Below are 20,673 nucleotides of genomic sequence, written 5' to 3'. Positions count from 1 at the left end.
CTTGGCATTAGGGAAGCATATAGATCACAGTTAACATTACAATGGGACAAGCTACGTAACCATCTCTGAAGGGTAGGTACACTAAGTTGGCCCCATAGCAGCACTATTTCACGTTTAGCCAGTAATAGCCCTAGTGCAGCAAATCTCCTGACCTTTTTGGGAAAGTTAACTCTATGGTCCAGGAGCGCAATTTCCGGTGTGGGAATAAGTGTCGGCTCTATCATGTCTCCTAATGTGTCATGGATTTGTTCCCAATAAGTCTGTAGTTTGGGGCATGTCCATGTAAGGTTGGCATAAGCCGCGTGTGGATCCACTAGATAATACTTACTAATGGAAGTTAGCATATTTATTTCACCATTAAATGAAATGTGACACTGATTCTGCACAAATTAACCTGTTGTATAGTGAAATGAGTCTTGTTTTGGGGATTCGCTTTGATTCATGTAATTACAGTAAATGGGAATCAACATTTAAGGAAAGCACGTTTACCAGAAAAATGATCCTTAGCTGTAACACCTGAGTACGTTTCTTGAACTGTATGTTATCTTTCTGCCTGTTTCATGTTGTACTGGTGCCACGCATATGGTTTGCCTATTATTTGAATATGCGTATGTACCTATTGAAATCTTAGTCTTGAGAAAGTTCTCATTCAGCACAGGCCAAAATCGAAACAGGTGGAAAAGAAGGCTCATGCGATCAACGTATTGAGTCAGGAGTATTCCTGTTGATGTGAGCCCTGAATAGCATATAATTTGTTAAATATTTCACTTCAATTGAAAATTTAATCGCTAACTGGGCTGAGATCTGGGCTGCTCTAACAAAGGCATAAGTTAAGAATTTCACTGATTATTTTGGCTGCCAGGGACCGCTCTGATGGAGCTCAGACCATCCAGCAAAAAAACTGACATAAAATATTGTTAGTTCCTTACCCACATTATCAATGGCATTCTGATCAGTTTGTTACACAGTCTATGGTTGATGTTCAACAGAATTCAATTGATAAAATCAGCTAATTATATGTATAAAAATTAAACAAAATGTAAAGTGCATTTTTTACTTGCAGTGCATTCTTTCTGATGGTGTTTTATTGAACTTTTAACATAGTCTTTGTTCTTGGTGGTAATAATACGTGTTTTTTTCATTCAACAGGTACTATCAGCACTCGATATACTTCAACCACCACACATTGATTATTTTGAAGAAATGTATCCTAAATAGTCCTATAATATTTTAAAGGAAGGTAGGTGAACTAAATTGGTAATTTCAGAGCGTTGATAGGAAATGTCAGCGCAAATGTTGATAGATCTGTTTGCGTGTGTGTTGAGGAGTGGTTGATGGATCGTGCAGCCCTCTCTAAATGAAAATATTTCTGCAGGAAACAGTTATAAATACTTGCATTCTAAAATTAATAGTATTCATCTTGACAGAAAAGTGCATAACATAACATGTGTATTTGTAAAGCCCACATTCACCCAGCTGATTAACAGATATTTATTGTTACTCAACTCAATGGTACTCATTTTATCCACCTTAAATGGATGAAAGGCTGAGTGGACCCGCCGGGATTTGAACCAGTGACCATACGGTCAAACACAGGCCCCTGCAGTGGCCGCATTAGTCCACTGAGCCACCAGACCCGGCATAGACACCTTTGTGTTTGTAGCAGTACAAAAATAACTATGATTGTGGTTATAGCTAACCAGTTTGAGAAGGCCAAGGGCACATATAGCAGCTGAGTACAAATATTTTTAAAAATGCATTTTTAATATCGTTATTTTTCATATAACGAATTCTAATCAAACTCCACAATTGTCCAAATAAATGAATAGTTATGGGTGTGTAGATCGCTTTAGCATACAGACCACGTGTAACTGGTGTATATACATTAACGAAAAAGAAGAATAAAGGACTGTAGCATTGCCCCCGAGGCTTTTAATACCTGAGATTTTGATATTAAGACATGGGCCAGGCCCTAAATCACAGATGTGTACAATTGATCAGTCTTGAATTCAATGCTGCTACAACACTGGGTTGTAAGCAATCCCTTCGGCCCTTCTTTGCTTGTCTAGTGGAAAGGGCATAAAACTTTAGTTAAAAAGCTAATCTTTTTGCATGTTTTATTCAAGCACTCTGAGTTGAAAAAAGGACTCATCAAGTAATGTAGTTTGCTCCAGCAGCGGCGAGGCAGCTGTTGGGTGCGGTGGTTCGTGGTTGGTTTCTTGAAGGTGAAGTGGATGCATCGGTGGCCAGTCCAGTGGAGTTCGGTGGTGTGGTTGAGGGCGACGTGGGTGCTGGTGGAGAAGATGGGGTCGAGCGTGTGGCCGGCGGCGTGGGTGGGTTCGGTGATGAGTTGTCCGAGGACGAGGTAGTCGATCAGGGCGATGCGGTTGGCGTCATTGTTTTTCTTGAGGTGAAAGTACAGGTCACCGAGGAGGATGTAATCCGTGGAGGCGAGTGCGTGGGTGTTGGCGAGGTCGGCAGCGGAGTCGCTGAAGAGGGCCCAAGGTCCAGGGGGTCTGTAGATGAGTGTTCCTCTGAGGGTGGTGTTGGGGTCGGTGTGGATCCGGAAGTGAAGGTGTTTGGCGGAGTTGTGGGAGTCGTCTGTGAGGGTGTGGACCTGGAGGGTGTACTTGTGGACGATGGGTATTCCTCCTCCCATTCCGTTGGTGCGGTCTCTGCAGGAGATCTTGTAGCCGTCCGGGATGGCTATGGCGATGTCAGGTGCTGATGAGTCGTTCCACCAGGTCTAGGTCAGGAAGCGGTCTGGGGCGGTGGTTTCGAGCAGGTCCCATAGCTTGACAGCGTGTTTGCGTGCGGAGCGGGTGTTGAGGAGTATGCAGCAGAGTTGGTTGGGTCCATTCCTTGGGGTTTTGGTGGTTCTGTCGCATGTAAAGTTGCAGGTGTGGCAGGAGAAGGGTCCGTTGGTGCATTTCGGGGCGGCCTGGAAGCAGTGGTGGTCTCGGCAGATGTTGAGAGCGTGGAGAGTGTTGCCGTCGTATCGGATTCTGGCATTGTGGCGTGTGCGGGGACCAGGGGTTCTGGTGCTGGGCGGGGACGGGCGCAGATGGGCTTGCCTTTGGCGCGCTTTCGGTGCTCAATCGGCACGTCCTCTGCACGCGTGCACTGCACGTTCTGTCAGTGGCCTGCATTTAAGGCGGGGAGGGAGGAGCAGCTGGGAGGAGGGAGCGAGGGGGCATGGCCGCGGGGTCAGCGGCGGGAAGAGAGCGGGCACAGAAGCAAAGAGAGGGGGTGGGGGGAACAATACTGGGCTACAGTGGCAGAAAATACAAGCAATGGAGACAAATACCAATGCACAAGAGTGGAAAAAGAAAACAAAACTGAAAGCAAACCAAAACGGCACAAAGGTCCTGGGGCACTGAAGACTGGAACACGCAGAGAGCGGCAACAGCGGGACGAGCACACATAGGTGGTGGTGCTCGGCAGTAGGGGGTGCGACCTGGCCTGCAAGCAGGGTCAGGTGTCACCTCCTCTGTCGGGCAGCGACCGCCATTTAAGGCGGGGAGGGAGGAAGGAGAACCTTGGAAGCGGGAGCGGGGCGGCGAGGTGGCGTGGCCGCAGGGTCAGCGGCGGGAAGAGAGCGGGCACAGAAGCAAAGAGAGGGGTGGGGGGAACAATACTGGGCTACAGTGGCAGAAAATACAAGCAATGGAGACCAATACCAATGCACAAGAGTGGAAAAAGAAAACAAAACTGAAGGCAAACCAAAACGGCACAAAAGTCCTGGGGGTTTGAAGACTGGAACACTCAGAGAGCAGCAACAGCGGGGTGAGCACACACAAGTGGTGCTGCTCGGCAGTAGGGGGTGCGACCTGGCCTGCAAGCAGGGTCAGGTGTCGATACTCTTGGCCAGTTAGAGGGGCTTTCCTTCATCTCTACTGTTTTTAAGGGGTCAAACTGCCAGATTTTTGTCAGCTTGTCAGTGTGAAGGGAACTCTCAGCAGTTCCTCTGTAGTTATTTATGGAAGAGATTGAGTTACTAAATGCCATTCCAGAAAAGTTTATTTTCTTCAATCGTGCTCAATATATACTATCTGTCGCTGGGAAGCCATCTATAGAATGTCTGTTAAAGAGAAGTATGTTGAGAGGAAAAGTTAGTCAGAAGACAAGCGTACTTAGCATTATAAGCTGGAAATCTCGCAAGGTATTACGTCATTTGCCTTGCGTTGCTAAAGAACCCTCTTAAAGACTGAGCAAGGCAGTTGGTGCAGTTTTGCTGTGGAGGAGCAGGGCTAGTCCTGTGTAAGCAAAGAATCAGACATAGCTCTTGTATTTTTTAGCCTGTCCAGAAAATGCTCTGGCAGAGTACAGACCCTCTAAGCCTGCTTTGAAGGTTCAGACTACTTTTTGGCCACAGAATGGCAAAGAAAAACTGAAAAAGGTAAGAGAAAACAAGGTAGGGAAGATCATTCCTTTTCGTACCTAACGCCTCAAAAGCCAGACCGCTCACATAAGCATTTTCACAAAGTCAAGTATTATTCACAAACCTTATACCATGGTCTCATCGACTGTCTCAACGATGAGAATAACCCAGTCTTCATTGTTGATGACTGCTCAGTCGGGTGCTACAGTGATGGTGAGTGCACAAAAATCCATTGTATTAGAGGTTAAACAAGCATCTTCGTTGACAAAAGTGAGTACAGCGACACACTGTTTGTCAACAAACGTAATACAGATGGGGTCTTTCAGAAGCCAGCTTCAATGACGCTGATTCCACCTGTTGCCTGTGGAATAGCATTGCCTTTTTCATTATTGGCAGCCCCCCTCAGTTACTTCATCAGCTGCCATACCATTTCTATTGTTGACGGCTCAGTCCTTAACTTTAGTTGCTATGCTATTTTCATCGTCGATGGTTTAGTCAGTTCCGTTGGCAGTTCTCTCACCGACAGCCTTGTCAGTTTTACCGTCGTTGACTACTTTCTTATCAGTTGTGACAGTCACATCAAGTATTTCCATTTCACCAATTTCGTTACCTGTTTCTTTGCGATTCCTAATAGTGTCATCACTTTCCTCTCACCCTCCAGATAGGATTTTACAATATTCATCTTCAAGAATGGAACCTTCTTAAAACATGGAAGCATTCTTCATGGAAGATTAATATGAAGTAGGGAAGTAAGGGTACTAAGAGGAAATAAAACCGCTAGATGTTCTTGGGATTTGACCATTAAGTATGTCAGATGAGTATGCAGACTATGCCTCCTCTGTGTACTATCGTTATTTTTCATGCTTGTTGTACATATTGCAACGCTAAAAGATCAATAAAATGTTTTATAAAAAAAAAAAAGTCTTTCAGATGATGTTGATGAAGTGTGCAGACTTGCATTGCTAAGCGATAAAAGAAATTACAAATATTATGATACAGCACAAGTGCACATGGTTATTGTGCCACTAGATATGATTTCATCACAGAACATGATACTTCGTATTTATAACAGGCTATGAAATGCATGTCCATCATGTACAAGTACCCCGCTATTACCAACTGATAACGGTTCAACTAAATTACCGCCACAGTTGATTCCTGCCTCAGTTCTAAGGGATGATTATGGTGATGGCAATTCAGTGGATGTAAGAAGTGGCGATGCTCCGTTCTTATTTAGACAGTCAAAATTGGTCAGAGGATAAAGTTGACTATTACTTCGCCCATGGATGGTTTAACGGTCACAAGTGAGTTTAGTTTGTGGCTCCCAGCGATGTTAACCCTGAACCAAAGTTAAAGAAGTACCTTCCGGTTTTTGGCAGATTTCATAGTCTCATAAAAAGAAAATTGAACATTTACAGTCTGCTTCCATCCGCTTCAGAGAAATCTTGAAATACATAAAAAAAAAATAGAAAGTGAGAAAACTTTCTCTTACAGGGGATCCTCATCAGTAGTCATAAGAACTGAATATTCCTGCCAATGTGTGGGGTGCAATTTAAATATATATCATTTTTTACACAAAATAAGACAATGCAGCTTTAACGACACAAGGCTAGACAATGCTTCCATAACTTGCATTCGCATTAATAAAAATATATTCGGTTTTTAATTCTCTTATATACACTTGAAGGAAGAAAAACAGGAAAGCAAAGAGACACTCGTACTCTCTATTGAACTGCACACACTGCAATATAATAGGATAGGCCTTATTAGCCCATAGGCTCTATTCGAAAAACACATAAAAGCATAGAAATTGAAAGAACTGGCACCGTGCCTATATGGCAGCCATGACCCCCTAGCCTCCCATCATGCCTCAAGGGTGACAGGCCAGTTGTTCCTTCCTGCTCCTTCAGTTTGGACCCTGGAGATTCAGCTCCTACTTTTTTGGCTTTTTTGTTAAAAGTTTTATTTAGAACCTTTTTACTTCATTTTCACTTGACGTCTTGTAAGAACCTTTCAGATGTACTCAAGGATAGAGAGAGGATCCGCATATATATGGTCTTTTGGAAAGTCAAAAGTCGACTGCATCCAGAGCAAGGCCTCCCTCGAGGCAGATCTACCTCCAGAAGTAAGATCCCTGTCTGTTCTCCTTCAGCGTCTGGCTCTGCGTCTAAAAATGGCTACAGCGGTGAAGAAAAGCAGGCCACCACCGCAGGTCTCTCCGTTGCCACCGCCATCGACGGTGTTGAAAGCGACAACAGAGCACCGTTCGTTGTTCAGCCTACATCGTCAATGACAGCAGTAAATCGATGTCTTCCCATCGTCTAGGTTCACAGTTAACACAAGACAGATCATCGCGGCACCCGTCATTGTAGGACCAACACCATCCGTTGACATCTACCTAGCGACGCTCAACGTCGAGGCATCGGTCTCCGTTTGCTTCAACACGGAGACGCTCAACGTTGAGACGAAGTCCTCCGTTAACGACAACCCGACGGATTTTAACGTCGAGACCCTGGTCCACGATGACATCATTTCGATGATGATCAAAGTCAAGACGGCGGTCTCCATCGATGTCGTTTAGATGACACACGACGTCTAGGCATCAGTCTCCGTTAGCGACTCCACGGCAGAAGTTGAGGGACCAGTCTCCGTCTGCGCCACCATGCCTAATGTCGAGAATTCTAAACCCTTCGACATCTACCCAGCAACTCTCCATGCCGGCTCAAGGTCTACCTCGTCAAGACACTCATCCCAGTCGAGGTAGACAGGACACCGCTCTCCTCTGGCGCCAGTATCTCCAATGCGTTCAACGTCCAAGCATTCAACGTCAAAGATGGTCTGCATGAACAGGAAAGTCCAGTGGATCTACGCGGACGCCATAGCTGTGGCATACACCGTCGAGAGGAGGATGCACATCAAGATCGTCAGCACAGGTACCATTGTCGTCATCAGACAGTTCCTTTTCTCAGTCTCCTGACAGACGATACAGAGAGCGATGCCGCAAGACATGCAGATGACGGGAACTGCCGCACAGCAAGAGCAGAGGGGCCAGAGATCTACCTCCAAAACTTCTGTGCATCTGTGTCCTAGATTGTTGTTACTGGTACGTCACTGGCAGAGTCCTTCCACTACCCAAGTAGGGGAAAAATCTGGCCTACTGCAGTCTTCTGAACTGTTCACTTCTGGCTCGGTTGGCACAGGCTGTAGAATTCTCTCCAACAATTTCTCCCAGAAGTCAGGAAAGTGCTTGTACATCAAGTTCCCCACAATGAAGGCAAAGGACATAGACACGAAGGCATCATACACAGCCAAAGCATATATCTCCAACGTGGCCCTCCTCCACGCACTCATCCAAGAGAGACTACTATCCCACTCCGACTGACAGCCCACCTTCAAGACTCTCTCCGGTGGTTGATAACAAGATCTCTCACGAAGTGCTGGTTAGAGGGGTGAAATAAATTGAATATTGATATGCCCACTGCTCAGGCAAAATCCCTAGTCATTTTTGAGACTCTAAACCAAAGGTCAGCCGCAACTGCAAGACCACTACTTCCTTTGGTACCTGGGCTCCTTAAAAATAATAATAATAATAAAACACTTATAAAGCGCCTGGCTGCACATAACTGTGTGTCCCCGCGCTAACTGCTGATACAATACAGAATTCCAGAGGAGCTGTGGCAATAGAAGCTCAGAGTAGGTTATATGTTTGGGAACAGATAAGTTTTCAGTTTTGTCCTGAATCTCAGTTCGGAAGGCTCCATCCGCAGGTGGAGCGGGAGCGCAGCCGGTGATGGGCACCTTCCTCACGCCGGCATCACTCAAGTCAGCCCCTTCAAGAATCTTGAAAAAGTACAAGCTGCCAGAACAAGACCCACTGTTCTTGTGGGCGGATCCTCCATCAGATTCTGTGATCATTGCAGCAGTGAAAAAGACACGTGCAGTGGTGTCCTCTTCTACTGTTCTGCCAGATAAAGAAAGCAGATCCTAATATTCTTGGGTGAGAAAAGTGTGTGGCATCTCTGCTTCCTCCTTTTTTTGGTGGATAAACATAGGACACCATCACTAGGAAGTAACCTGACACAAATAAACCTGATTGGTATAACACTGCAGGTGCTTTGATACAGCTGAAAGATTGCAATGCAGGCTATGAGAAAGAAATTAAATAATGAGTAGTTGACAACTGCAGGAGGAGCTCAGTCTGACAGAGACTTCTAGCCGCAGATTCCTTACCAACAAATTATCCCCAGGCCTAAGACTGTATCCTAAAACTTTTTCGTGAGCAGTAGCCCTGCGCACCGTTAGGTGGCGCTGTTCGGCTCCGTGTGGCGTTGTCCACGCTGGAAGTGATGTGCGCGGTGCTTATATAGGTGTCCCCCAAGTGCGCTGACGTTGGTTCTTTTCTTTCCGCACCAGTCAGTGAAGATCCAGGTAGAACTACCCCCCCCCCCCAGTCACTTGAAATGAATGAATGAAATGAAATGGAAATAGTTCTTATATAGCGCATGGCTACCCGGAAGCATCCCAGCGCTTGAAGCCGTGGCGACAGGAGGTCTGAGAATTAAAGATAGAATCTAATTATTAGTAGTTTCCGGGAAAAAGCCATGTTTTTATTTTCTTGCGAAATGTGAGGTGGTTGGGTTCCTGACGAAGGGGGAGGGGTAGAGAGTACCATAACTTTGAGGTATTATAAGAGAAAAGGCGGCCACCAGAGCGGGCCTTATTGATTCTGTTGACTTCTGCCAGATCATTGGAACGCAGGTTCCTGGACATTTTGTACGGTTTAATCAGGTTAGTAAGGATCAGAGGGCCTTTGCCTTGGAGATTTTTATGGGCAATACAAAGGGCCTTAAAGTGTATCTGTTCTTTTATCGGTAGCCAATAGAGTGATCTTAGCGCTTATTTGCAGATCCTCATCTAACCAGAATCCTAAACTCTTAATCACGTTTCTTGGGGTAGGACCAACGCCCATAGACGGGGGCCATAAAGTGGGGGAATTGAATGATGCCTTCTTGCCCAGAAGCATCAGTTCGGTCTTCTCATTGTTAAGTTTGAGCTGAGACTGGCCCATCTACTTTGCTACCTCCTCAAGACAGTTACTCACTCGTGTGGGACAAATCTGCCTGTTTCAGAGAGACCACGAGCTGCGTGTCATCAGCATACTGATTAGTTCAATTCCGTAGGGGGCCACTATCTCAGCTAAGGGGGACATATACACGTTATAAAGTGTGGGGCCAAGGGAGGAGCCCTGTGGCACCCCACACTGCAAGGGTATCGGCGATGAATGGCAATCCCCTTCAAATACCTTAAAATACCTTTCCTGAAGGAAAGATTCAAGCCATGAGAGGGCTTTTCCAGAGACTCCGATTTTGTTAAGACGTGCTAAAAGGATACAGTGATTTACCGTATCAAAGGCGGCGCTGAGGTCTAGGAGGATAATGGCCACATTGCCACCTGTGTCCAGAATCCTCCTAGACTCTTCAACCACCTTAAGAAGTGCAGTCTCCGTCCCTTGTCCAGGGCGGAAGCCTGTTTGAGAAGGGTGGAGTAGATCAAAGGCTTCCAGAAATGAGGACAGTTGGCGGTTTACAAATCTTTCTGCCAGTTTACTGATATCCGGGAGAAGGGAGATGGGTAGTTGGTTAAGTCTCCAGGGTCCAGGTTAGTTTTTTTTAACAATGGTTTGACCATGGCCATTTTCCAGTCCCGTGGGACTGTGCCTGCTTTGATCGAGGAGTTGATCAGATTGATGACTGGAGTGGCGATAATGGGCAGGACTGATTTCAGGATGTTAATTGGGACAGGATCAAGCGGCGAGCCACTTTTTATTGCAATGAGGAGGGGGAAGTAATAATTCCTCATTTGTTGATGGTCTTTTTAGATTTCTGTCAAAGTTTTTTAAGACTTGTCTCCTGATGTGGCTGGGATGTACACATGGAAGGCTGGATTTAAGTCCAGTGGCGCCTGTCACTAATAAAGGTTGGTGACGGATCTGCACTGTCTCTCTCTCTGATGCCTTGAGCACGACCATGATGCCAAGACCTGCATTGTTTGTCGCGCCATGCACCCCAAGGTCTGAGTCCGCGATCCTTTAACCTGCTTGCCACTTGACATGTGATGCCGTGACTGTTTCAATCCTGGTCGATAGTAGGGTCCCGTGATCAATCGTGTCCCACTCCGGTAGTCCTGAAAAAAGAAGAGCTAAAAGTTGAAGAGGTCTTTGATTTCACCCCATCCGTCAAAGTCATCCGATGAGACGTGGGTGTGTCATCATTCAAGGCCTGGCTTCGTGATTGAGCCTGGGCGGTTTCCGTGCCTTCCCAAGTTTCCAGGAGCCGGAGTGACCTTCAAAAATTCTATGAGACCATGCGCTTAACATTTGGGTGGCCCAACCCTACCGAAGCGCCTTCAGGCCTGGTAAGTGCTGGCGGGGTCCCTAATGATCCACCGCCAGCGGGTCTGCCCCTTGTGCCAGTCGGGCCACTTGGTTCCATGGATGGATCCAGAACGACGCCAGTTGTGCCATCTCGACCTTCCCTGACTCCGGTCCCGCAGTCAATACTTCTGCTGTCCCCTTGTAATCCCTTACTCCGACACGGAGCCGAAGGAGCGTCCGACTCCGACTGGAGCCATTCCCTCTGAGCCGGAGCCTGAGCCCTATTCCTATGCACTAGGACTTAGGGAAGATTGGGATGTGCCACTATATCCTGTAGAATACCAGCCCCTAGACCAGAATGGAGGATGCTGGTTTTGTCTGTCCTCCTGCCGTGTCTAAGGAGGAAGGTGCCACTTTTGCTGTGGTGGTGAGATGGGCAGGAGAGGTCTGGGTCCTTCTGTTGCCCGCCGTGGCTGTCAAGACTAATGTTGTGACAAAGGGGCTTCAACTGGGAGTCACTCCTTTAGAACTGCCTCTCCCATTTAATTAATCCCCTGCGGACGTCCAGTTTGGGGCTTGATCCAGGACAATTGCCCGCCGCCATCGCCCTGCCCCAGGAGACCCCTCTTTCTTCAACCTACTCAAAACGCTTGGTGGTCCAAGTGTTGCATTCCCTGCTGCCTCATTGGGAATCTAAAAGGGTGGACACTTTGGGTAAGTCAGTGTTTTCTTCAACCAGCCTGGCATTGCGGTCTGTGACCAATGCATGCCTTTTGTGCCTTTACTCCCATTCCCTTTAGGGTTCGGTTTTTGCAGCTCCTGCCTATGGTCCCAGGGGAGGCCTGGGCCATACTCTCCCAAGCTATGGCTGATGGGAGAGTCACAGCAAAGTTCACAATCAGATGTGGGCTGGACACGACAGACTCGCTTGACAAAACAGTTTCTTCGTCGATGGTCTTACCGGGCTACACCTGGCTGAGGACAACTGGCTTTTCTGGGGATGTCCAAGCTTCGCTGCTGGACATGCCCTTTGATGGTTTCCATTTCTTTGGAGACCAGGCAGACTCAGCAGTGGAGTACTTTATTGACAGCAGAGCTACGGTCAGGTCCTTGGGCCTTTCTATGGACCTGTCAACCCCTATCAGCCTTTCGCTTTTTTTGTGGCCACGGAAGGGGATTCCAGCCACATGTCTACCTGCTCATCAACCATGGCCCAAAAGCTTCCCAGCCCCTGCGTGGCCAAGGACATGGCCCCCACAAATCTCATTGGTCAGACAGCCAGAGGTAGGCCCAGACAAGCACCCTGCCCCCAGCAGCCGCCAAGCTTCTTTACTTTGCCCTCCTACCATCATGGGCAACTAGTGGGGGGCAGGATACGCAACCACCTTCACCACTGGAGGTCAATAACGTTGACTACTGGATTCCCCAGATTGTCCGAAGGTGCTGCTCCCACCCCTTCGTGTCTACCCCTCCACCCATGCCAACCACTTAAGACGGGCTGATGGAGGACCATCTCACCTTACTTTGCCTGAAAGTGGTGACTCTCTTGGCCAAGGGAGCCATAGAGAGGGTACCGGTATCAGAAGTAGGTTGTGTTAGCTATCTCTGCTACTTTCTGGTGCCCAAGAAGGACAGAGTCCTTTGTCCTATCCTAGATCTGTGCCCTCTGAATTTCTTCCTGAAAAAGGAAAAAATCTAAATGCTCACACTAGCCCAGTCTGCCTGGGGTCTGGAGACTGGATGGTTGCATTGGACTTGCAGGACGCTTATTTCCACATCCTGCCTGTCTACAGACGTGTCTTGCGGTTCATGGTAGGTCACAAGCACTTTCAGTTTCTAGTGCCAGCCTCTGGCCTTGCCAGCGCCACTCGGGGGTTCACCAAGTTGAAGACTGAGTTTGCAGCTCATCCGCGGAGTTGAGGGGTGCTAGACTTCCCCTATCTCTACAACTCGCTGTTGAAAGCAGGCTCACCCTGGGCAGTCATCTCCAACCACCAGACTACGGCAGAGCTACTGCACTTACTGAGGTTCACTATAAACGTGCTGAAGTCACACCTGACCCCCTCTCCCCCCTTCTCAGAAGTTCCTTTCATCGTAGCTGATCTGGACAAAGTGCAGGTTCTGACTTAATCCTCCCGACTGTGCAGGATATTCAGGCAATGATACCTATGTTTCAGACTTTGTCCTGGGTTTCAGTGAGAATGACTCTGATGCTACTGGGTCTCATGGCCTCCTGCATCCTGCTTGTGACATATGCCCATTGGCTTATGCGGGTTTTGCAGTGGAATCTGAAATTCTTTGTGACACAGCATCAGGGAAATCTCATACACATGGTTCTGAACTCGGAAGGCACTGCAAGAGATGGGGAGTAGCTGAAGATCCTTCTCCCTTCTCCAACCAGTCCACCAGTAGTGATAGCTGTGTCTCTCATGGGGTGGGGCAGCCAGCCGGAGAGGTGGAGATTAGAGCACTCTGGTCTCCGGCCAAATCTGGACTCCACATCAACCTGTTGGAGCTCTGGGCAAACCTACTAGCATAGAGAGCCTTTCTACCCTCAATCAATGGAAGGCTAGTTCAGGTGTTCACAGACCACACCACCACTGTGTGGTACTGCAACAAACAGGGTGAGGTGGGGTTGTAGACCCATTGTCAAGATGCCCTGCTTCTCTGGACATGACAGGAACGTCAAGGCATTTCCTTGATGCCTCAACATCTGGTAGGCTCTCCGAACACCAGAGCAGACAAACTCAGCTAAAGATGCCTAGCGGGATCACGAATGGAGTCTCCATTCAGAGGTGGTGCAAAGTCTCTTTCAGCAGTGGGGAGAGCCTTGGTTAGATCTATTCGGCACCACCTAGAACATGCAATATCTGAAGTTTTGCATGCTGGAGTTTCCAGGGCAGCTCTCACTCTGAGACTCTTTTCTTCTTGAGTGGAGCTCAGGCCTTCTGTACGCCTTTTTGCTCATACCACTCCTGCCCAAAGTTCTCAAGAGTATTAGGAACAACTGGGTCCTATTCATCCTTGTGGCTCAGCACTGGCCCTAGGGAGTTTGGAATCCTGAACTGTTGAGCATGGCCATCGGCCCTCCAATCAGGCTGCCCCTTCTGGAGGATCTTCTGTCACAGGGGAGTGTTCTCCTCCTGAACATGTCATTGCCCTGCGTGTTCTTCGTGACTCAACGCTCCTGACATGGAAAGTCACGAAAAGAAACTGACATCAGCGCTCTGCGGTGGTACCTATATAGGCAACGTGCTCCTCACTTCTGGTGCGGGCGCCGCTGACACACAGAGCTGAATGACTAAACTTACCGGCACGCAGGGGTACTGCTCACGAAAATAATTTCAAATCCAGTTTGACAACTGAGGATAATTCTAGGGTAATGAATCTGCAGCTAGATAGTCTGTATCAGATATGGCATTACCGAAGGTAAATAACGAGTTCTTTAAGAACAGCTAGTGGATGAGGAAGAGGGAGCGTGGCTAGGGCCTGAACAAGATGGCGGCTTAATCCAGCGGCACCACTCCTTGCCCTGCAAATTCAATAATCTGGTACATAATTACTGTACCAACCTGCCTGAAAGCAGGAAAAAAAGACTTTGTAGCCAGCGGGAGATACAATGCGATAAACAGGCGACACAACGTTTGGATTGTTCTTATCACCGTGAATATCGAAGTAGACAACATTGCAGCTTCCGTTGGCTCCCAGCGACTGCGCGCATAGCAGAACGTCTAAAGGAGATAAAGCTACTAGAGAAAATCCTCACTAAAACGTACTACTGCGGATCCTCCACTTCCAGACTCCCCTATCAAGTCCAAAACATACTCCGGTGCTTGCATGGATATGACCTTGCAATGCCTCAATGCCTTACATGACGTAGCGCAAGACACAAAGGAAAACATGGATGCAATGCATCTTGACATCCAAGCACTAAGTAAGACTTCAGAATATGTCGAGCAAGATCTCAGAAGTGGAAACCAGATTGGTCTGCTGAAGGACACCACATCCAATGAATAAGGTAAAATGGACGCGGCAGACAGCAAGATCAAGTCCCTTACGAAAGACATCTCAGAGTTGGAAGATCGCAACCGCAGAGGAAATCTGCACATTTTTGGGTGACGAGAAAAAGTGGAGGATGAGGTCAACTCGTGTTGTTTTTGGAGGCCTGGCTACCACGCTCCCTGTTTTTGGAGACTTGGCTACCACGCACCAACTTTGACAGAGACTCTGAGATAGAACATTCCCATCGTGTACCTATGGGTAAACCATACTCCAACACAACTAACCTGCATCCTTGAGCGATGATATTTAGACCACTATGATACCATCACTCCGAAATCATACTTGACCATATGAGGAAGGTACAACACTTTCTTTGGAATGGTTCCAAAATTAATATTGAGCAAGACTACTCAAAACACAATCACAAACACAACTAGAAAGGCATCTTGGCCCTCAGTCATTCTATGAAGGACCACAACATCCCTTATGGTTTTGCAGGACCTTCGAAGTACCGGATCGTCTTTAATGGGAAAACTCTGATCTTCACAATACCAAATGACCTACAAACATTTGTGGACTCCTTAGTCCCATCAGCTATGAACAGTTAATATTCTTCCAATATGTACATATGCTGTTATGTTCTTCAGCCTACCGCAGCTACACTAATCTCAGCATTGGGTCTGGCTACGTCTTGAGCAACTGCTATACTACATTCAACATGGAATACTAAACGTCTTTCATACAGGGTAGTCCAGTGATCACACTAATATTACTACCTTTTCTTTTGGTACTTTTACAATTTACAGTTCATAAGTTTTGTCACTTGTTACCCCACCTGCTCTTTCTGTACTCGACCTGCAATAACGAATCTGTTCCCTGATCGTCCCCGGCAGTTACGTAAGCTCATTATACTTCTATAGTTGTATGATTGTCACTCTTCCAATTGACACAAAAGTACTGTTTTTGAGACTATCAATAAGAATCATTATCAACAGACTGCCTTTTGCATAAATAGCTGCGAACTCCCTTCTGTCTCATAACTGTCTCATAACATCAATAGACCTACTTGTTAAATACCATCATTCTGTGTTATGTTTATCAATAGATATATACAGGATATGCCAGTTATCATAAGTACAATGTATCACATACTTATTTGCTCATACTAGATAATCCGGTGGAATGATTACAGTGATATCTCATTAGTTTTATTTTACGTTTTCTGACCCGCTTTACAATATGTCTTACAATATATGTTAGTGTTGCTACTCTCTGATATTATGCTATTTATGTTAACTGTTTCTTCCTACTGGCAATATCCATTGTAATGAGTACTGGGTTTGATATACTTGGTTTAAATCTGCTTAAGACTCGGGTATCTTGTTCGAAATCATGCTTCATAGGATGTCTGTACCATGCCAATATACACCCCAACTTCTTCCTACGCTAACTTGCATCCTTAACTTCCGAACAACCCTATAACACCGATAGACTTTTCAAATAACCAATGCTCATATCCTCCCTGTGGAGACTCCTCTATCCAGCATACTTGGCCCGCACTTGTGTAAACTCTAACCCTTATTTCAGCCCATTTTGACTGGAATTAGCTTGTCTTGAATTTTGCAGTTGGGCACCCTTCTATCTCAAATATTCATCTATCAAATTTTAGACTCGCATCAATTCCTCACACATGATACCAGACTCGTAATCTCTGCTACCATCTACCTTGCAAGGCTGGGTAGCTTCCAGGCCAGATTGAAACATGCCATCCTGTGGCTCATTGTGTGTCCCAGATAGAAAATGGGTGGGGGAATTAGTCTTATTTTTCATTCTGTGGGTGTGATGGGTGGGTTCTGTAGGTGTGGTGAGTGATTAGGGAGGGGTTTTGTTGATTTTGTTACAGTTTGTATGGCAAATTGTGTTCCGCTGGCCCCTTCTACTATGGCTCTAGTTTCTCCTATCCTTACTCTGTTCCCTGGAATCTTTGGATCTCAAGTTCGGCTACCTGGGCAGCTCCCCAGAACACAATATACCCCCGGCACCAACTAACACAATTTGTTACACCGTTCTTACCCAGGTCCCAAGATCATCATGGGCGATCATGCATGTCCCCCTGAACATACTCTCTCTAAACACAAACTGGGGCTTAATCAGCTAATTAAATGTAGTGTTGTAGCTAATTACTGAAAGGGGACGTCATTCTTTTACAAGAAATCCACTTGAAATCCATTTATGCCACAATATTTTACAGCCCTTGGATTGCAGACACTGGAATCTCCCCACCCCACAAAAGAAAAATAGTGCAGTCATGCTGGTCTCGAAAAAACGGGTTATATCAGTCATATCACACACTCATGACCAATCAGGTAGGTGGCTTATTTATAAGATGAAATGAAGTGAGATAGAGTTTTTCATTGTAAGTATTTATACACCAAATGACAACACCTTTGAATTATTGAGGGGCCTTGACTAACAAATCTCGGACCACCAAGCAATGTCTTGGACTGCAATTTTAATTTGCCTATGGGCAACAATATGAACAGAGTATCGCCCACACATTTATGGGCTATAATGCACATTAACAAATGAGAATCTGTGGTAATAATAATTTGATAGTAGTTTGACATCTCCCTAACCCCACTGGGAGCAAATACACATTCTATTCTTCACCCCATCGCTCAGTATCACAAATTGATTATATCATAGTGAGCAAATCGCTGCAAAATACATCACAACAAGGTATGGTGCTAGTCAGATAAACCAAAGTCTCACAAGGTAAACAAATTCGTAGACTTTAGTAAATCGCTACTCCACTTCATCAAGAATTTAACCCATCGTCGTTTCTGATCACTCGTGTGTCAATCCAGCTAACACTAAATAGTCCCACCTCGCCAACCCATCAGTGGGGCTTTAATGATGACCTCCTTGATGAACCAACAGCAAAAAAAGATCGATACATCCATAGAAAACCTTCTCAAAGACAATCTTCCAAATGATAAATCTTCTACGACCTGCTGGGATGCTCTTCAAAGCAACATTGAGAGGGGCACTGATTCGTATTTCATCCTTAAAAAATAAAACCATCGCTAGCCATCTCAAGAACCTTCACCAGTCTATTCAAAATCTCAGCTCCCAACTCAGGCATTCTAAGGGCCCCTCTCTCTTCCCCAAACTACGCTCAGAATAAGAATCCAATCAAATTCTGAGTCAGAGAGGATTGATGTGGAGGATTGGTGTGGCCTAAGTGGGTAGGTTCTGTGACAATAAAGCTGGTAAAGTTCTGACTAAATATTTAAAATATACAAAAAAGCAAATCTCTTATAGCGGCCATAAAACACGAATGGAGAGATTACCCAACCCACAACTGGCATACTTACTTGATTCATGTAAGCGCTTCTATGAAGAACTATACAACTTAAATGCCCCCTCCCCTCTTACCGAAATTGACTACCTCAACTCCTGTAACCTCCCTATGCTATCACTGCACGATTCCTAAGCTATTAACAAGCCCATCACAGACGAAAAGATCATTGTGGCTATACGTTCCCATAAAACTGGGAAAGCTTCCAGCTCAACTCCCTGCATTCAGTGTTCCATCAATATGCCTCCACAGACATCGTCACTGTGGTCCCCCACTGAAGCTACCATCGTAGTGATACCTAAGGAAGAGAAAGACCAACTAAATGGCCAAAATTATAGACCGATCTCCCTTATTAATATTGATTGCAAAAGTTATGCAAAAATTGCTGCCCTCAGACTTGAATTGGTTATCCATCAGCGGATCCTAAACTCACAAACAGGCTTACTTAAGGGCAGACTCGAGGCAGATAACATCAGTACATTGTGCCAGGTCCTAGAAAGAGCCAAACTATCTCATACTACCAACTGCAGCCTTAGCTCTTGACACAGAGAAGGCCTTTGACAAGGTTTCCTGGCCTTTTCTACACACCACTCTATGCAAATATTACCTTGACGAGGATTTTATACAGATCACTATGGGCCTCTACTCCGGTCTGACTGCAAGATTAAGAGTTAATGGCCATTTATTCCATCCCTTCACTCTTTTACAAGGTACTTGCCAAGGATGTGCGTTATCACCCTTACTCTCTCTCTTGGTAATTTAGCCGCTAATCTCTGATTTCAGGGGCTATCTACTTCAAAGCCTGTAGACATGCAGTAGCCGCCTGTGTGGATGACGTCTTACTATTTACTGAAGATATGCTCCTCAAGCCATACCAATCATTATGAACGAAATAGACATATACTCCCAAATAGCGGGCTATTCCCTAAATAAAGACAAAGCAGAGGCCGTCCTGTTAAATTACACTGCACATCTGCTGTCATGCTGTCATATAGCAACTGATAGCCATCAAATACTTGGGAATCTGGTGGCGGCGAGTGAGCATAGTACAAATTTTGGTAGCCCCCAGATTACCTTCATCTGTAAAACCACACAGAAATAAGGGTCAGGGCTGTCTTCATCTATAGCATGCTACCGGTGTCCCTACCCAGCGCCTTCTTCAAATCAGTGGATGTCATCTCTGAATACGTTTGGAAAAAGACAAATGTGAGAATCTCCATGAAAATCTTGAAGAGGAATAAATGCTCTGGTGGTATCAATATTCTATACTGCTCCTGCTATCAAAGAGTATTCTTAATTTCTCAAGGTATCTGGTGGCTGAGACCACATGACCCCAACCCCCCTGGCTAAACTTTGAGAGTGGCCTCACTGCTCCATTACCCTTTGGCTCCATTCTCACTATTCGCAATGTCGAAAATCCTGTTGGAACACTCCTAGCAAATTTTAAGGAACACTACAACCTCACTACTCCTGCTCAATTAACACCTAACACAACAACTACATGGTTTGGCACTTGGCTACCTATGGTTAAACTGCCAGATTAAATTTGATGAGAAGACGCTCTTCTGGATTACCTGGGCTCATAAAGGAATATTCCCCATACACAATCTTGGTTCACAAGCCAATCCTATTCCGCGTTTCCACTTTATAAACAAACTGGATTTATATTTTTACATTTTTAAAAAGAGGACACACTGCTTCCCTCCTATATAAACTCTTTGAAATGAAATGAAAAAGGAAATGAAATACCAGCAGTTGTAAAGCGCACAGCTACCTCCGGAGTGGTGTCCCGGCGCTGGGGGCCGGCGGGAAGATTAAGCAAGCTATTGCCCAGAGTCACATGGTGCAGGGCTAACCTGCCGCCGCCACCGGGGATCGAATCGTGAACCCTGTGGTCCAGAGTCAGGCACCCTGGCCGCTGGGCCACACCTCTTCCACTCATACAATGGTCAATCGTTGAGATTATTTACCAGAAAATGGAAATCCCACACTGGAAATCTCCATTGGATACCAAAATCACCCCGCTACAGCACAAGCGAGGTTCTGGTCTATTCATAAAACATACTGGACATACTGGGTCCCAGCTAGACTACACAAACTCGGATTGAGAGACTCACCAATATGCTGGCGGTGTGAGTTAGACCCAGGGGATCTTCCACACACACACACATGTTTTTTGCATGTAAGAAGACACGTGCATTCTGGACCAAAATCCAGGACCTGCTACATCCTATCACAAATATCTCAGTAGAAATGTATTGGCTGACAACTGCGTCTGATTTAGACCCAAACATCTCATCGTTAAAAGACCGCCTCTTCTCCTTTGGCATAAATACAGTTATTTCTGACTAGAAATCAACATCCACCTGAAGGAAGTGACCCGCTTGGGCCCACCCGGGTCACTGATGACCACCTCTCAGCCTTCTGTACCAAATGAAGAGTCGGTCAGACAGTGGAGAATATGAACCAATAACTGTTTATTCATATACACTCAGAGTGGAGCCCCATCTGTACAGTCCATGAGAGTGCTACAGAGGGAACTAAAAGCAGCAAGCA

The 20,673-nt window shown here is 46.0% G+C and overlaps 1 protein-coding gene across 1 annotated transcript in view; it reads left to right on the top strand.

Moving 5' to 3' along the window:
- The window catches only part of NLK (nemo like kinase), a 933,583-nt gene that overhangs the window by 372,356 nt on the left and 540,554 nt on the right, over positions 1-20,673 (top strand). The window contains exon 3 of the mRNA XM_086954551.1: positions 1,150-1,205. Within this exon, the coding sequence (XP_086810677.1) occupies positions 1,150-1,205 (56 nt within the window). The remainder of the gene's footprint in view (positions 1-1,149; positions 1,206-20,673) is intronic.

Source organism: Lissotriton vulgaris, chromosome 2_1, assembly GCF_964263255.1.
Source record: "Lissotriton vulgaris chromosome 2_1, aLisVul1.2, whole genome shotgun sequence".
NCBI lineage: Eukaryota > Metazoa > Chordata > Amphibia > Caudata > Salamandridae > Lissotriton > Lissotriton vulgaris.
This window is presented reverse-complemented; position numbering and strand designations above follow the sequence as displayed.